Source organism: Astatotilapia calliptera, chromosome 20 (genome assembly GCF_964374335.1).
Source record: "Astatotilapia calliptera chromosome 20, fAstCal68.1, whole genome shotgun sequence".
Classification (NCBI taxonomy): domain Eukaryota; kingdom Metazoa; phylum Chordata; class Actinopteri; order Cichliformes; family Cichlidae; genus Astatotilapia; species Astatotilapia calliptera.
The window spans coordinates 6,769,004-6,786,336 of NC_137441.1; the positions used below are offsets into that span (position 1 = coordinate 6,769,004).

At 38.6% G+C, this 17,333-nt stretch overlaps 1 protein-coding gene across 2 annotated transcripts; it reads right to left on the minus strand.

The window, feature by feature from the left end:
- Positions 1-5,897: 5,897 nt before the first annotated feature.
- On the minus strand, positions 5,898-16,208 carry cbln4 (cerebellin 4 precursor). 2 transcript variants are annotated; one of them, XM_026154522.2, is made up of 4 exons: positions 15,602-16,208; positions 14,629-15,024; positions 13,226-13,342; positions 5,898-10,180 (listed from the first exon to the last, which is right to left on the minus strand). In XM_026154522.2, the coding sequence occupies exons 2-4, from the start codon at positions 14,893-14,895 to the stop codon at positions 9,983-9,985; spliced, it is 582 nt and encodes a 193-aa protein (XP_026010307.1). In that variant the 5' UTR covers positions 14,896-15,024; positions 15,602-16,208; the 3' UTR covers positions 5,898-9,982. The 2 variants fall into 2 exon arrangements, with proteins under 2 accessions (XP_026010307.1, XP_080151184.1); XM_080295058.1 differs by lacking the exon at positions 15,602-16,208 and adding an exon at positions 15,150-15,574.
- Between the last annotated feature and the right edge of the window lie 1,125 nt (positions 16,209-17,333).

The following is a 17,333-nucleotide window of genomic DNA, read 5'->3' on the forward strand; positions in this document are numbered from 1 at the left end:
GGCACAAAATAAACAGCAGTGCATTTCATTAAAAAATGTAAAAAGAAATCATCCAAGGCCAGATACAACCTTTTTTTGTGGGTTGTTTCTGATGTCTGGGTCATATGTTTGACACCACTGCCTCACAGCTTCGGTGTTCTTACACTTTCATCTGTTGTTAAAGTGGATGCCTAGGTACTTGTAGTCCTTTGCCACATTAACATCGCCTCCCAGAATACACAACAACTATGTAGACATCCTTTTCCTTCTGAAGACAATCACCCTCTCCCTGGTCTTATCCATGTTCAGAGCAGACGATTTTCCCCAGACCACTCCTCAAAATCATCCAATACTAGTGCCCTGTACTCCACCTCCGAACCCTCCCACACTTATGCATCCTACAACTAAAGAGCCATCAGAGAACCTTCTGCAAATAGCATGGCCCTGAGTAACACTAAAAGTCTGAGGTATAAAAGGTGAACGGGGATGGGCACAGCACACTGTGTGCTCTGTGAAGCTCCTGTATTGCTCACTTTCTCAATCAGACAGAGCTCTGCCTAGTCAGACGACCCCACAGTCTGTCAAGTAGTTGACAATCCAGGGGAAGGTCATGTCTACTCTTATATTCTCAAATGAATGAGCTTCTCTATGGTAGTGTTTATTGTAGAGCAGTTGAATTGTATTGCATTAACAAGTTCCTTTATTCCTGCTATTGTATTCACCCCCCCTTCAAATTGAGTCAGACAACACAAAGATTTAGATACTACTCATGACTCATGTAACCCTCATCTTCATCTCTTGCTACCTGAAGCACGTAGCTGTCTTATCTCCAAAGCTGTTTACTTATTCAAGAACTGAGTGATGCCTCCAGTCATAGAGAGGAGAAGATTATAAGGAATTAACACTTTTTTAAAAACACCACGGGATTGTCCTTTTTGGATTCAGTCAAGGATGTAAATGTATGTAACACGTTTTAAGCCTAACGTCATACCGCTGTACTGTCATACGGTGTCTTGAAGGTTCAAGGACAGAAAAGTCACCTTCAATAAAGGAACTTACCTATATTTCATTTGAGTCTCTGGCATCAAGAATATGCTAACTGACTGTCTGCTAAGACCCTTACCATGTAATTCAATTATTTAACAGCACGTAAATCTCTTAAAAAACTAGACGTGGACATTTCAAATTTCAACTGCTGATTAGATGGCTTTATATAATATTGATGAGGTGTCTCAGTCATGACATCAAAGAGCATAGGCTAAAAATGAGTTTGTTATGTAACCAGTAAGAATATTGTTTTTGGTTTTACAGGTCAGACTAATTGTTTCCATTAGCACAGTGTGAGTATGTCAAGTAAAATAAAATTTGAATGTGCTTTGTTTTTAAAAACATACTTGGGAGGCACGGTGGTACAGCCCTAGGCTCTGTCGCCTTACAACAAGAAGGTTCTGGGTCCAGTCTTTTCCAGGCCTTTCTGTGTACACATTGCACGTTCTTCCTATCAATCAATCAATCAATCAATCAAAATTTATTTCTATAGCACATTTAAAAAGACCACAGTACATCAAAGTGCTTCGCACAAGTGCCGTAGTGCGGATTAAAACAATAGACAAAGAAAAGAAAATACAGTAATAGTTACAGTAACAATTACAGTTATGGAATACAGACCGGGTGGAAGTCCGAACTAATTCGCTTCAAAGGCTAGATTGAACAGGTGGGTTTTAAAGCATGATTTAAACGATTTAATGGATTCTGACATGCTGAGATCAGGTGGAAGATTATTCCAAAGTTTGGGTGTGGCGATAGCAAAAGCACGGTCTCCTCTGGTCTTTAGTCGAGGCCTAGGTTGCACTAATAGCAGTTGGTTAGAGGATCTAAGCGCTCTCTTAGGGCTATACAAGTCAAGGAGGTCAGTTAGGTAACTAGGTGCCATGTTATTTGGAATTTTGAGAGTATACAAAAGGATTTTAAAAACGATACGGTATTTGACGGGGAGCCAGTGAAGATCCCTATGCCTTCAAGGTTTTTCATGAGTCCTCGCCTCTTCGGCTCCATGACTGGGACTCTAAGTTGGATCGTGTTTAAAATGTTCAGAAGGAATCAGGGTGTGAATCAGATGATGCAGCTTACAATGTAAAGTACTTTCAGTGGTCAAGATGCTATGTTTCATTTATGCAGGGAACATATCACTTAGTCTCAGAAATGTACTGCTGTCCCAATTGAATAAAGCACATGACAGAGTAGCTATCACAATTCTAAAATCTATATTTGTAGACTTTTCTTACTGCTATTTGTATATCAATAAAATAATGCAATTGGGCCATTTGAAAATTATTCTTTCTTCTGCTAAGATGGGCGTAAAAATAGAAATTAAGAGCCAGTTTTCCCATATGCTCTCCAAACTCCTCACATAACAAGTATAAGCTGCTGCTTGTTATAGGCCATACACATTGTTTTCTATGCCTGGTGAAAGCTGTGTCCAGGAGGAGCATTAAACAAACTGTCAATTGAATGCTTGTAGAACGTAAAAGAAGAAAAATCTGCTGGGCAGTATAGAAGAAGGAACTAAAGGTCTTTTGCAATGTCTGCACTTTGCTTTACTTTGATGCTCAATAAGGAAGGAAATCTTAGAGTAGCATACAGAAATGTTTAAAATGTGCACCGTTCTTTGTTATTGTGTGAAGCTATAAAAAGAGACCCGTACTGGAAAAAAAAAACTATGAAAAATACTGTTTTGTAAAGGTTTTTCTCACACCTCTGATGATTTTTTTACGTTTAGAAGAAGCTCGTGTTTTGTTTTACTCGGGTTAATGCTGAGTTATAATTCAGTTCAGGGGTTATGTGTCCCAATGGATACAATCAAAGTGAATAGTGCTCTGCATATCTAAACCCAAGTGCTGAAAACAATCTTCTTAAAGTGCTACACTATTTAGAGACAGTATATTCAATCACATCTCAATATTGTCCTCTGAAATGCCGGTAAAGGTCAGAATTAGGTTTGAAATTCAACACAGCACACCTGCCACCATAGCTTTGAGCAAAGCAACAACTTGTGTTCCTTAAATCCTCTTTTCTGCAGCAGTTTTGTCCCACAGCTACACAAACATAAAATTACCATTTGGAGTGGATTTGGAGTGTAAAGTTCTCAGGATGGCCTTCTGTCTGCTGTTTAATGAAATTCATGTAATTCGAGACATATGCAGTTTACCTAAAATTGACTCTGTGGCAGGATATTTATTATCTAGTAAACAGTCAATCTAGAGCCTGAACACAGTCGGAAACAAATCAAGCTGCAGTGGCAGATAATCTCTCTGCAAATGATTTTGGGATCAGATTCATTAACAGAAGGTATTATTATTGTTTCAACACATAGCACAAACGTTAGAGAGCAGGATTCAACATGTTTACCACCGCTTCAATTTCAAATAAATGCCCGTTAGATAAAAGGCCACTGAAACCTGTGTTTGGCCATTACTCGTACGACATAACAATTACAAATGACACGACTTGCACATCTTCTTTTAACTCAAACAGTTTGCTGTTCATAGAGATATAGCTGCACAGTTTTTCCTGCACCAAACAACACTGGCTGACAATGTAACTCATGTCAGATTACTGACTTAGAGCTATTTAATGAATATGCGCGTTATCTCGGAGTGGTGATATATAATCTTCTTTGTTTTGGTCTAATTCATCAGGTCAGCCTGTTCCCTCTGAAGTTGCACTTGAAAGAAATTTTGTCTCTACTGTGTCATTAATTTCCAAAATATCATCCTCTCATAGGCTGTTGTTCACGTCATTTGAGAATCGCTTAAAAATGACAATTTTAAACCCCCCTGTGGTTGTTTCATAGCATGTTTACACCATTCCTTGTGTTTTAAATACCACACTGCATTTGCCATCCAATAAAACAGGGAAAAAACTAAAATTTCATTTTATAAAAACAGCTATGTGGAAACTATTAGACTATACAGAGATAGTCTAATAGTTTCCACAGAGCCTGAGTTAGAATATTCCTTTATTCCTCTTTGATTTTGGACATTTTCCTGAGTTCAACTTTTACACATCGTTGATTGAAGTGAATAACCCTGGCCTACCTCACATCGTTTTAAGTTATTTGAAATGTATAAAATCATATTTTAATGATATTTTGTGTGATTTGGCTCTGAGAGGGAAAAGCCATTACAACCTATAGAAAAGGCAACCACACATGAATCAATATTTTTGCTTTTCTTGTTTCAGAGGATAAAGAAAATGCCATCATCACCTAGCAATTCATTCACATGACAGCCTATTTCTGCTGAGAATGAATGAACAAAAAAATGCAGTACTGCTCTGTTTGTGGTAAACGGCAAAGTAAAATACTTTCAAAACACGTGAAAAAAACACGTGAATTTCATTTATCATGCAAGAAAATTCTGTGCAGATACTAAATAAATGTCCGCCTTTAATAAGAAGAAAAAAGATTTTTGCTGAAGAGCAACAAGAATGAAGAGCGATTTCTATTTACTAATCTGACCTGATGAAAGCTGCACAAATTAGCATGCCCGCCTTACCTGGAAAAAAAAGCATGACCTTCAAGTTTTCAGATGGCACAAAATTAGTTTCAACCACAGTGTGTGAGATGCCAACCACCACACCACATCCAACTGCTTTTTTGTTACTTATATATTATACCATCTATGGAATGTACTTAAATATAATTTAGTTTTGTAAAAGTAAGGATGGATTTAGCTTTGTGGTTTTACGTGTAGCCAGGGAAAAAGTTCTTTAACCCTGCATTCATGTTTAATGGCCACCAGTGTGACTGACAAGTCATTAACCAATAAGTATGCAGTTTTCACAGTTAAACCCACTCCTTAAAAAAATATCAAGATGGAGATGGTGAAAATTTTCATGGGAATGGGAATTCAGAATCTAATGGGTCATATGAGAATGAGTACACTCTGGCACATGTTAGATGAAAATTCATGAAATTTCAGAAATGTAATGTGTGCAGTTTTTTATTCATTATTGTGTGAGCAGCATGGTGGTGTGGTGGTTAGCAGTGTTACCTTATAGCAGGAAAGTCCTGGGATTGAACATGGTCTGGGGCTTTTCTGGAGTTTGCAAGTTCTACCTGCGCCTGTTAGGGTTCTTTGCTGGACCTCTGGCTTCCTCTCACAGGCCAAAGACTGTGAGGAAATTTAGAATAACTTCGGTTATTTTCAATTGGCTGTAGAGTGGTGACCTGTTCGTGTTGTACCCTGCCTCTCACTAGCAACAGCTCAACAGCTGGGATAAGCTCAATTTCCTTCGTGACTCTGTGGACAGATGTTAAAAGCTTATCCAAAATTGACATGAGGTTTCTTTTATACTTATTTCACATATACTGTTTATAAATGATGGACATAACTCATGGTTGAAAAGTGAAACCAGTGTAGTTGTATCTTAAGCCTGCATCCTTTGTAACGGTGAGATAGCGGTGATTATTGTCACTGCAAAACTATACAACCAGGTTGTATAGAAGTCTATGGCAAAGAGCGCTCACTGCCACTGTCCACCTTCCTGATGGGTTTATGGGCTCATTAGTTTCAAGTCATATGAATACAACAGGAAGTTTTATATTTTTTACATTATGATAAATCATATGCCTATGAGCACACAAAGTGCCTTAGTTTCTCTGTCAGCGCAATTACGTCAGGTTTCCAGAAGTAAAAATTGTAAATGTGACCCGCTCATCTTCCCACTTCACAAACAAATTGGCAATATCACATCTTTTATACACAGTGAGTGCTATTACTGTTTTTATCTTCTGTGTGTTTCCATCGCATCCATAGATTTGGACTTCTTAAAGCAGAACTCCATCACAAGCAACAGCAGCATAAACTCAGATTTTTCCAGTTTTTTTGAGAAAAATAAAACGTAATAATGCTACGTCTTTTAAAAAAACCCACAATTTTTATTTGTTATTTAACGGCAGATTCGTCAATACATTAATTATACATTAATGTATACAATTAATACATTGATTAAAAAAAAGATGATCAGGATAAAACTTTTGAACACATAGATTTACATTTATATGTTCAAATACAAAATTAAGGAGTAAAGTTATCACCAACTGATGCTTTAAGCATTTCAGGGGCACAGTCCAGCTTCCACAGTCATTATGATTCCACCAATGTGAGCAAACACAAATGTAATTTAGACACCAGAAATATTATTTCAATTCAGCAAAATAAATATACATAGTGGAATTTAATAAATGCTGCCAGTCTTGCACTTTTAAAAAACTTTTAAACAGAACTCTCTCGGTGAATATATTTGCAGTATTAATTTCGGCATTATTTTCTTGTGCAACTGTCGGCATGACAGTTACACAACTGTAACTGTCAATTTTCAGGAGCCTTGTTGAGTTGAACATTTTTTTTATTTCATTCTTAGCTTTAACTGAAAGATCAAAAATTGTCCTCTTCAATGTTCCCTTTCTGGTTACAAAATGTGACAGTGATGCCAAGGGAAAGTTATCAATCACTGACAAATAATACGTGAACAACCAACAGGCAGAAACGTACGCTCGAAGAGTGAAAGTGAACATCTAGAACACTTCAGAGAGGCTTAAGCTGATGAGGGTGTAGCTTTTCATTTCAGGACGAAATAATGATGGAAATAGGCTCTCCTAGGGTTGATTTTTAACAGCGCAGATGCACACTGCACCAGCAGCACACACTGCAGCAAGGGCTGTAACTACTGTAGAGATGAAGAGGGGAACCATTATATACTGTAAGTGCACATTGAGCTGGAGTAACAATTAAGGAGTTTATTAATTCATCAGTTATCCCAGGCCACCCAGTGGAAACGACTTATGCTCACAGACTGTGACAGGAATCTGTTTATTATCAGCATGTTAACTAATTAAGGTTCTCAGATGCCCATTAAACTTTATTAAGGTCCATAAACCAGTTGACTTGTGTAAGATCTATTAGGAGAGCACATGTAGGAATTTTGTTTTTTATGCTTTGAATTTTGAACGAGTGCATTTTAACACAAATCCAATTATCTGCAGGTAATCAGAAACATATTTGCGCTCTTACAGTACAATATCTGCAGTCGCCACTGATTCATTCTTAACACTTTCCATGGTTGTGTGGAGGCACTCAGCATTTGGTTAAGGTCAGGGAGAGATTATGGTCTTTGTTCACTATAGAAAAAAGGCAACAGAGACATGATGTCATGGTCCTGGGCCATGTGGGCCCAGTATTCTTAGTTTTCATGTATTTTTGTATTTTGTTCTTTATTTAGGCCATGCTTCCTGGGTTGATCTGTTACGTTGTTCCTCATGTGTTTTCCCTTCGTGACTCTTACCCCCTGTGTGCCCCTCTGTGTATTTATGAGCCCTCGTCTCTCTTTGTGCTTTATTCTATGTTTTCCCTAGCCCGTTATGTCTGCGTTCTTCCCGTGCTCTCTCTCCTCCTGTCTGAACCTCTGTGCCTGTACCCGTCAGCGTTATGTTCACCCCGCCCTGTCTCGTTATGGTTATCTGTGTCACCTGTGTTCCCCGTGTGTTCCCACTTTCCTCGTTAACCCTCTGTGTATTTCTGTCTGCGTCTTCCTCTGTTCGGCGTCGCGTTCTCCCTCATGTTGTGTGTAATTCTCCCCGTGGTTCGGTTCCTTGTACAGTTCATGCGTTAGTTTTCCCAGTTTTAGTTTATTCTGTATTGCTTCCCGTGGCCAGCAATAAAGCTGCGTTTTTTGAGTTTATCTCCGTGTCTGTGAACCTGCATCTTGGGTCCTTCCCCTGCCTGCCACACAACGTATCATGACACATGAAGCACGATTTACTTTATTCACATTTGACCAAAGCCATAATCTTTCCCTTACTGCAGTATCTAATTTCTTTTTTTTTTCTATTTTTTTCTTATTTTCTTTTTTGCCCTCTGGGCAGAAAAACGAACACACTGTAAACATAACACTGACCTATGCCGTCATCGTAGTTGATTTCGTGAGCTTTTTGGCACACAGTTGCCAGTTAATTAAACAATTAAGCAAATCGAGCGCAGCACTAGTCCTCATTTAAAGTCATGCTTCTGGCCACCTGACATATTTAAGTCTACCATCTTTCTTGATTTTTGCTCTGCTTTGGTTCTCCATTAACTCTGGGTTAGCAGTGGTGCCTTGACGCATTGGATGAGGCAAAACTGTACTGCTTGATTATGCTATTATGTTATCTTGACTATTTAGCATGGTCAACTTAACAAACATCATGCATTTACTTAAAAAAAAATAGTCCTTTATTTAAAATTCAAATAAAAGACAAAAAATAAAGGCATAGAGTTGGTTCGGGATACCAGGATCTCGTACAGGACAGAATAGGGAGTGTTTTTGACCATAAAGCCTTTCTTGTAAAGGCAACCGGCCAGAAGCTTCCATCACAAGATATAAGAAGTTACACACAGGGCACAACAAAAGGCCCAGGCAGCAGAGGATTTCTGCGCCTTCTGAGATCTGCGCGGTAATCACAGGAAGAGTGATGGAAAGCTGAAGCAATCAACCGCCACCTCGGCTGCACACTGCTGAAAGCAGATTGGTTGAGAGAGCCTTGGAGACAAAAGCAGCTGAAAGCAATCATTAATGGTCCTTCTGCTGACTCACCTAAAGAAACCTTTAAGGACTTTTACTTCTTCCTATTGTTGACTAAAAGCTCTCGTTTCTTAATTTAAGCTTGTGCTGAAATAAACAGCACGAAACTTTTGGCTTCTACAGAGGGTCAAAAGCAAAATACCACCAAACAAAAGGAGAGCTTCACAGCAAAAAGATTAATGCAAAAGAATTGTTTTATTAGATTTGTCTTGCTTTCATTGTGGTTGAAAGCCAAATTCCTACCTGAAATAAGTCTGACTGCCCGGCGTAACTGAACACGGAGAAGAAAGTGTCCTATTAAAACAGTTGGCATGAATCATATTTCCCTGACAAATGTGTTTTATTCTGTTTTCGCTTGTTGATCGATTAAGTTTAGCTACCAAAACTCAGTTAGGTATAGAAAAACATCATGGTTTCACTTTTAAACAAGCCCCTGTGACCTGATGCGTCACTACACCAAAGGACACCCTGTACTTATCTCACAACTTGAGCGTCAATGTGCCAGGAATGAGATCCAACTGAAAGCAGACTCCTCACATTTTCTTTGTGTCCTTTCAATCAGTTTGTTTTTGTTTATTTGTATGTTTTGTGCTCATTTTGTATCTTTTTGTGCTACTGTGGTTTAGCTGCATGTCTTTGTGGATCATTTGATCTTTTTCTCTTCATGGTAATTTAAAGCCCTTTGTGGTAATTTTCTGTGTTCGTGGGCCTCGTTTAGTAAAATTCTGAAGGTTAAGCCTGCGAGGTGATGTGGCTTGTGGCCACTTCAGCAATTTTTAAATCAATTTTAAATTACTTTGTTTGATTAAGGAATTTCCAATAGCATTGTTTTAGGCAATCGGTGACCTACATTACTGCTATCCCTCACGTATCCTGGAACAATTTGGTCCAGAAAAGACATTCCCCATTACTTAGCAATACAAATACTTGGTTGATGACAAGCTACACAGGTAACAGGCATACGGTTTACTCTCAAAAGGCAGATGTCTTTGAATGCAACCGCTGTCATGGGAAAAAACATCAGTATGCTAAACATATTCCGACAAGTGAAAGTCTGAAAAGTACTTTTGAGATGTTTTAGTGTTCCTCTCTGAGGCTGCTTGAGTGACAGGAACATACAGTAGCGATAGGGAACATTTCAAGTCTCTCTTTCATCTGGACGGGGACACAGCACTTCCAGCGAACGTGAACCATTTCCAAAGTCTTATTTTCCTCTCTATGTTGGGATCCATTTCCATCTATCATTTTTCAACATTTTGGCAAGATCCAACTGATGCAGCAGCAATGTTTTGATTATACTGTGACAACACATTATGAAGAAGTCAGTAAGCTTACAATCTTCTTTTCTTTTTTTTTCTTTTTTCTTTTGTTTTTTTCTTTTTTACAGAGGAAACACAAGAAAGCCAGAAAATGTTGAGTATTGCCATCCACCAACTAGGTTTCCTTTCTCCAGCTTTAGGTAGACTTTGTCCTCTTTTTCAAGATAGAGCAGAACTCCATTAGTGGCTGCCTCGCGAGTTACATCTTTGTCACCCGCAAAGGCAGAGATGACTGGTTTCCCATTCAACATCAAGTTCACCTGGATGATCCAACAGAAGTAACAATTAGCAAGAGTACAGCAGGAAAAACGGAATCTAAGATGTGGGTCAGCATAGTTTATTTCTTATTTGTAATTATGTCACTTGACCTCTTACATGGAGACGGTAATGTTAAACCCACTATACAAACACTTAAGTGCACTTACTGTGTACAGAGTGGAAGAGGGAGGAATATAAAGTCTTTTCTCCTTTTTTTTTAACCCCTTTTGCAGCAGTGAATATTTTTTAAAGGCAACATTGAGATGTACATGAGATTATATCTGCATGTGTTTTATAAGGTAGCTACAGTGGCTAACAAACAGTGCAAAATTGACTTTAGGAGCACTTTTCCTTTTGGATCGCTTTATCCTCTAATGTTTTTAGCACCTCGTCATGTGTCAATCAGCACTATCATTTTTGTGTTAATGGTAGTTGCTGCAACCATCAAGGAACTGTTGCAAAGTTAAATAAAGTTAACTTTATTTAAAAGCTGACTTTCTTCTAGAGTTTAGCTTGGGACTGGTCTGCTTTGCACTGACAGCAGTTCTTTCACCAATTATCACTCAATGCCACTGAATGTCATTGATTGTCTGTGGTCAGTCGTCTTTAAATATGAAGATGCTAATTATGGCAGATATATGCTGATTAGTGAGATTAGAGGGCTACCTACACATTACACCTACAGGAGCGGCTCAGCCCTGGAAACCCATACCACAAAGCTCCCCGCAGATTTTTTTTTCTTCCCCTTTTGGCTGTCCCGTTTGGCTCTTTTGCCATCAGAATTATTGTCTAAAGGCGAAGAAAGATGCCCAACGGATGCCCGGCAGATTTTAATGCCAGACGAGGTTTGAAACTCTGCAGTTACTGAGTCAGTGTGTTGGTGGCTTTTAGGCACCATTATAACTCAGTCATTTAAATGGTTTGTGATTCCTAAATGCTTCCACTTTTTAATAATGCCACTTAAAGATGATTGTGGAATATCTTGGAGGGAAATTTTTTCACAAACTTACCTTTTTCCACAGCGGCATCCTATCGCAGTATTCAAATTCAGTGAATTCTGTAGAACGACTCATTCTTTGGCAAATGTTTGTAAAGGCAGTCTGCACGGCTATGTGTTTGATTGTATACACTTGTGACAATGGCAGTGAAAACACTATTAAGAGGTCTGGTCCAATACTTTTATCTGTATAGCTTATCTGTACTTTGTGTCAACGTAATATTGCACAGCTTTGATATAATGTATAAGTGAACCTGATTAAAATACTAATTTGTTAAGTGACGAGATCATTTTAGAAGCTAGCCAACTAGCGTTTCTACTTAAATGTAAACGCTAGTTCGTTATTTCGTGAGGAAGTTTTCAAGCAACAGTTTCAATAAGCAAGGACGCTACAGTCTGCTAGCTACAATTTAGTTGAGTCTGTTTTGCGCTAGTTGATGATTAGTAGACTTTATTTCCAAGGTAACATTTGCTATTGTTGCTCACTGTTGTCACTCTATTGGAGTGGAAGACTTATTAAATGAGGCATCAGAGAGCCAGAATTAACATCATATTGTTCTGACATAAAAGCAGTCTACAGGTTCTGAGAGAAGTTACGTTACTACTCATCCATACACTGACAACTGGCAAAGCACTTTATATAAGGAAAATTCTCTGTAGTGCTCTATTGAAAAAGTAAAAGGTATCAAATACCCCACCAAAACTCAAAAAGAGACAATTACTCTTCAAAGTAATGAAATAAAGGAGTAAAACATTAAAAATGTTCAAATTAGAAAAACAAAACTTTTAGCAACATTAATTTTTCTTTTGCTTTTACAAGAACGCTGGCTTGCCAGTAATGCAAACTCGGGTGTTACTAACTCTCAAACAACCAAAATTGTAAGGGGGAAGAAATGCTGCACTAGTTTCCTGTTTTCTGTTCTAAGCAGCATCGCTGGGGGCAAAGGAACATCAAGCAAATTGGTTACAGATGTGCTCATAGACACATGAATTTTGCCTATCAGAATCCTCCAAAAAATTGTTATCGCACCAAAGAAAATCATGTGTGCTGATGGGGATAAAATCTCTCCCTTAAAATCATCTTCATCATAATACTTTAATGGAGGAATCACTAGGTGAGATAGTGTGATCCAGATTAACCTCAAATCAGAATTTGATAGCAAATTACTTATTAAGAAGCTTCAAACTGAGGCAATACAAAGGCTCATGATACTAGTGAAACAAATGCACTGACATGGGAATGTAGCACGTGTATCTGAGAAAACCAAGAGCAGCAATGATGCATATCACCAACTACTGTGTGTTACCTTCCTAGTTCATTTTTTTTTCCACTTTAGCTACTTAATATTCTTATCAAGGCGGATGAACTTTGGCATTTGTACAATTAAATATTTGCAGAGGTAATTGTATTTTAAGCCATTATATTTCAACATGGTCATTTTAAATTCAAATGAAATTCTCGTTAGTTAGTCACCGAAAATATAACCTTGGCATCGAGCAGGTTTATTCAAACCTTTAACCTAACACATTTTTTCAAGTCATATCAGTATGAGGTGTTTGTGCTTTTTGTTTAATGTGTGTGGGTGTGGAAATGCGGTGGTGGTGATTCATGGAATAAAACAATTAATCCAATCAATGAGGTTTTGATAGTGAGACAGCATTTTTTTTTCACATGTCGCTGAATGTTTTCTATTGCAGATTACATGCAAAAATCTATTAAATAAATAAGTAAATAGAAATAATTATCTTAAAATGAATTTTAGGTCCACCTTGCCTTCATTAGTAGTTGTTCGTAGTATTAGTTGGTGCCAGTGCTTTTCTATTGAGATTTTGTGTGATGGGATTTGGAGTCAGTGGTAGTGTCCGAATAATAAATTGGAATAATAATGCAATTTATTGTTTTCCCTTTTCCAGAAGTAAGGTGTTCTTCCCTGCGCAAATAATTTCTTTATTGTCCCAGAGAAAGATATTTTGTCCCAGCCAGACACTGAAATGGGGTTTTACAATTGAGTCAACTGCACAGATGTGTAAAATGAACATAAAGTGATACCTGTATGGTTTGGCTCTGGTACACTTTAATCACGTGGAAGTTAAAACTGTAGACTCCTTTCCTCGGGGACAGAAATACTGATTCAAATGTGAAGTAGTTTCCTATATTCACAAGAACCTGTGAAAGGAGGGAGGAAACAAAGAATGCGACAAAGGTGTTTATATACTCAGCACTTCAATAAAGGTTTTAATTTCAAATGGGCTTTGGGATTAAATATTTAAATAGGACATCAGCCAAGCACACTTCACTGTTGTGGCTACCAGGTCGCTTTCCTGATCAGACACAAAGTGAGTGTGACACACTTCAAAAAACATTTAATTCAGGCTTCCTTCTCGAGAGACCTAAACCTAGCAAGTGAATTTCCAACTCCACAAAAAAACAAGTGATGCGTAAACTAGATGATAGCCGGAACCCAACAACAGATTTTATAGATTAATTCCACTTTGCAGCAACAAAAACAAGAGAATTTCTTTTGTTCAGGTTTAAAGTGACTGAGAAACTATTTCTATTAAGATACAAACAGTAGAAATAACATTGGCTACTTCTGTATGTTAAAAACAATTCAAAATGAACACACTGGTATATGAAGGAGATATTTTCATCCTACGGTCATATAAACATAGAATATTTAAAATAATATGGAATGTGAACTTGACTGGGTTATCGCTGTAGGCATGAAAGGCTCCTGCAGAATCTCATACACTTGAATACCACCTGTTAAGACTCAGCCAGGACCTTTGACATGGGTTGCTTTCATGGCAACAGCATGCATGATTCACACCAATCATATCTCTGGTAGTGCAGTATGACACCAAAAGATCACGTTATGTAATGTCATGTAAATGAGAGGGCAGAGGATCAGTTGTGTGATATGGTTACAAACACCTTACACTGCCCACCGATGCATGACTAATCGAGTTCTTGTTGTTTTCGCTGCTGCTTGATTTGTTTGGGTGTATTTATGTAGGTGAATGTGTGGATGGCGCGCGTAGTCGAGTGCGCGCGTGCGTGGCGGGGGTAGCTTGAGGCAAAATGATGGGTGCGTGTTCAGGCTCTGCAGGATGCCCGCCCTCAAACATAATCCAGTCACTTTCAAGCCTGCTTGCGTGTGATTATGTGCACTTGAACGGTGTCCACATGCCAACCGATGCCACCAGAAACCAGCTTCAAACTAAACTGAGCTGCAGCTATACTTAAAGCTGCAAACATGTTCTGTCAAAGTCAAAACTGGGCTTAAAGATAAATATTTGTACTAAAACAATAGACCCAAGTACCTTCGTTCATAGGGAAATTTTATGGAAAAGACAGGAAAGATTTTGAAAGTGCTATTAATATATATTTAACCACTTTTGTCATTAGTGTTGTTCATGAAAAAAAAATAAAAAACAAAAAACGGTCCTAACCTGATCGAAGTAGATTATTCTTGTTTTGTTGCTCATTTCCGACGGTTCGTGGTTGTTGCTCCGGACTGCAGAGAAAGCCACCTTGGAGTTGGCGGCGCGCACCGAGATGCCGAGCGGAGAGGATGAAGCCTTCCAGTCCGTTGCCGGATTAGAGTCGCAGACCACGAGACATTTGCCCTCCAGGACGATCGGTTCCGTGTCATTCTGAGCTCTCACAACCTCAGAGATCACAGTCCAGCTGAGCATCAGTAGGAGTGAAGTAACCATGGCTCTTCTCTGTCTGTGACAACTGTGGCAGCGCAGATTCAGAGACCGTCTCCTGCACCACACAAGTTTCCGTGTCCCTCCACTGCTCTCCCCCGCTGCAGACGCGTCTGACGCTGTAAAATTCGCTTACTGGATCCAAAGATGTGCCATATCCAAGTGAAACACAAACAAAAAAGCAGAATCCCTTTAAAGTCTAAATCTTCTTTTGAAGAAACCCACCCCCACAAAAAAACCCTGAAAAACACGAAAATCACCGATTGTTTTCTATGCGTCTCATTTTCAGGTAGACTTTATTAAAAGCTCGTGGATCAGAAAAAAGTAGACCATCCAGTGCGTGAGGGGATCAGTCGATAAATCGTCCATAGCCTTCACTCCCACTCCAAATAACGCGTCTGACAATATCTGTTCCGCAGTGATATGCTGCTTGTGTGCGCGCCCAGCCATCCACTTTACGCACGCACGTGTGCTAGAAGTTATAATTAACGGTCGCTGCGTAAATTCCCTAAAGCTTTCATTCCTCTATTTCCTCATTAAATAACCACAAAGCAAAGTATACATTCAACAAATGACCGTATTAATGATGAAAACTGAACAGACACTGAACATATATTGATAGTTCCTCCGGTCCTTTCCTCTGATCCAGAAACAAACTCCTTAAATAATTATCCCCAAACATATTTCTGATGATTTCACAGTTTTAAATTACTCTATGATGGAAGTACATCGCTGCATCTGTCACCAAGCAGGAGTTTCACTTCCCTGGTATCTCCCTGTCCACTCCGGCTGCAGGTTTCACTGTAATGTGGTGACTCATCATAATCTCATTGCACAGGTGGGCTGAATTTGACTCATGGTACTATGATCTTTCACATAAGTCATTGATGGGACTTTTATGTTGTTGCTATCATTCTTGAATCCAGCACTGTCTTCACTACTTGCAGCTTTAAAATTAAAAAATAAACAAATATATAAAAAAAATTCAACTTATTTCTGGATCTGGAAGGCAAAAACATTCCACACCTACTTACAGACCTCTACTTTAATTTCACTAATTTTACCTGCATCTCTTGTGAGCTGAATGGCTGTTTTGATTTGGTATAACAGGATTTAGGCTTCATACATTTATCACTCAGCATCATCTGATGTAAAATTGTACTTGTCTGTCTTTGTATGCTGCATTAAATCAACAAGACACCCAAAGTGTCCTGAGAGAATATTGACAAGAGATTAGAGATGTGAGCACGTCACCTCTGTCCTTGTGTCACTATATGCTCTCCATAAAAAAACAGATCAATTTTAACGTCCTTCCTCTGACTTACAAAGTGTTACATGGCCTGTCTCTTTCAGTTTTAATTGAGCTTGCTGCACCTTAAAAGTCAACAATAAATCGCTTAGAGTTTCAGTTAGTTTCAAATTTTTCTGAGGAGAGGGTTCATAAGTCAAGTCAGGCTTTGCAAACTGATTAATTTAGCTACATGGATAAAGTACTATACAGATAATGAATCAGTTGAGACCATTACAGACAGTAGCCTTGCAATATACCACAGTGCAATTGCTAGATAGTGAAAGATGTAGACAGTGTCATTAAACTAAAATAAGCCTGAATTCTAAAAAGCACATTTGGTGTTAGGCTTTCATTTGCTTTATCATTAAATCCTCGCTTATGAAAGCCGCTTTTTGATCTTTGTGGCTGAACAACGAGAGATCACAAGGTTGCACTGTTAAAAATGATTAAATGGTAAAATCAAGCAAGCATCCAACAACCAAATGGAGCTGAACCCTGACACAAATCAGCCCGCTCTAATAGACAATATGGTGACAAGTGTTTAACATATTAATGCTGCTTAAAAACAGAACATGCTGAGAGCTTGTGATTAACAGATTTCAGGTGCAAAGCACATGGAAAAAAGCAGATATTCATAATATTTGTTCTGCCAATGGAACAAATGGAAAAAAAATATGATCTGGTTTTGTTTTGGACAGTTTTACAACACAAAAGAGCATGGTGACACCGTGTTTTTTTTTTTTAAATCTGAAAACGGACTGAAATATTTGCTGTCTGGACTCAAAGCTGTAGATCTGTGAATGCAGATGAATCTGTCTTTACCTGTCAGGCATTTGGGGCATCAGTCCATTTGACAACCTGAGGACATCACTACCCTAACCTGAGTAGTAGCTGCCATTGTGTGAGATTTGTGTCATCACCAAGCTCTGACAAATGGTTGCGTGCCAAATGTCGTGCATGTCAATATGTTTCCATGGCAATGGAGTTTGCAGAGCTGGGAGAGGATGGCGTGTAATGTGCTAAGAACCACTTTCCTTTGAAATTTTTCACTAGGCAGCAAAGTTGTGCGGATTTTCTGTTGACAGACCGAGACTCCAACTTTAGCCATTAATACCTGAAGTGAATTTATGAACTAAAAGGAGCTTCGGGTTAC

Coding starts and splice junctions, on each gene's coding strand:
- cbln4 (XM_026154522.2), bottom strand. CDS start 14,895: ATGGTTACTTCACTCCTACTGATGCTCAGCTGGACTGTGATCTCTGAG. Junction 13,343..14,628: donor GAATAATCTACTTCGATCAG/GTTAGGACCGTT, acceptor CTCCTTTCACAG/GTTCTTGTGAATATAGGAAA. Junction 10,181..13,225: donor ACCAGAGCCAAACCATACAG/GTATCACTTTAT, acceptor TGGATCATCCAG/GTGAACTTGATGTTGAATGG.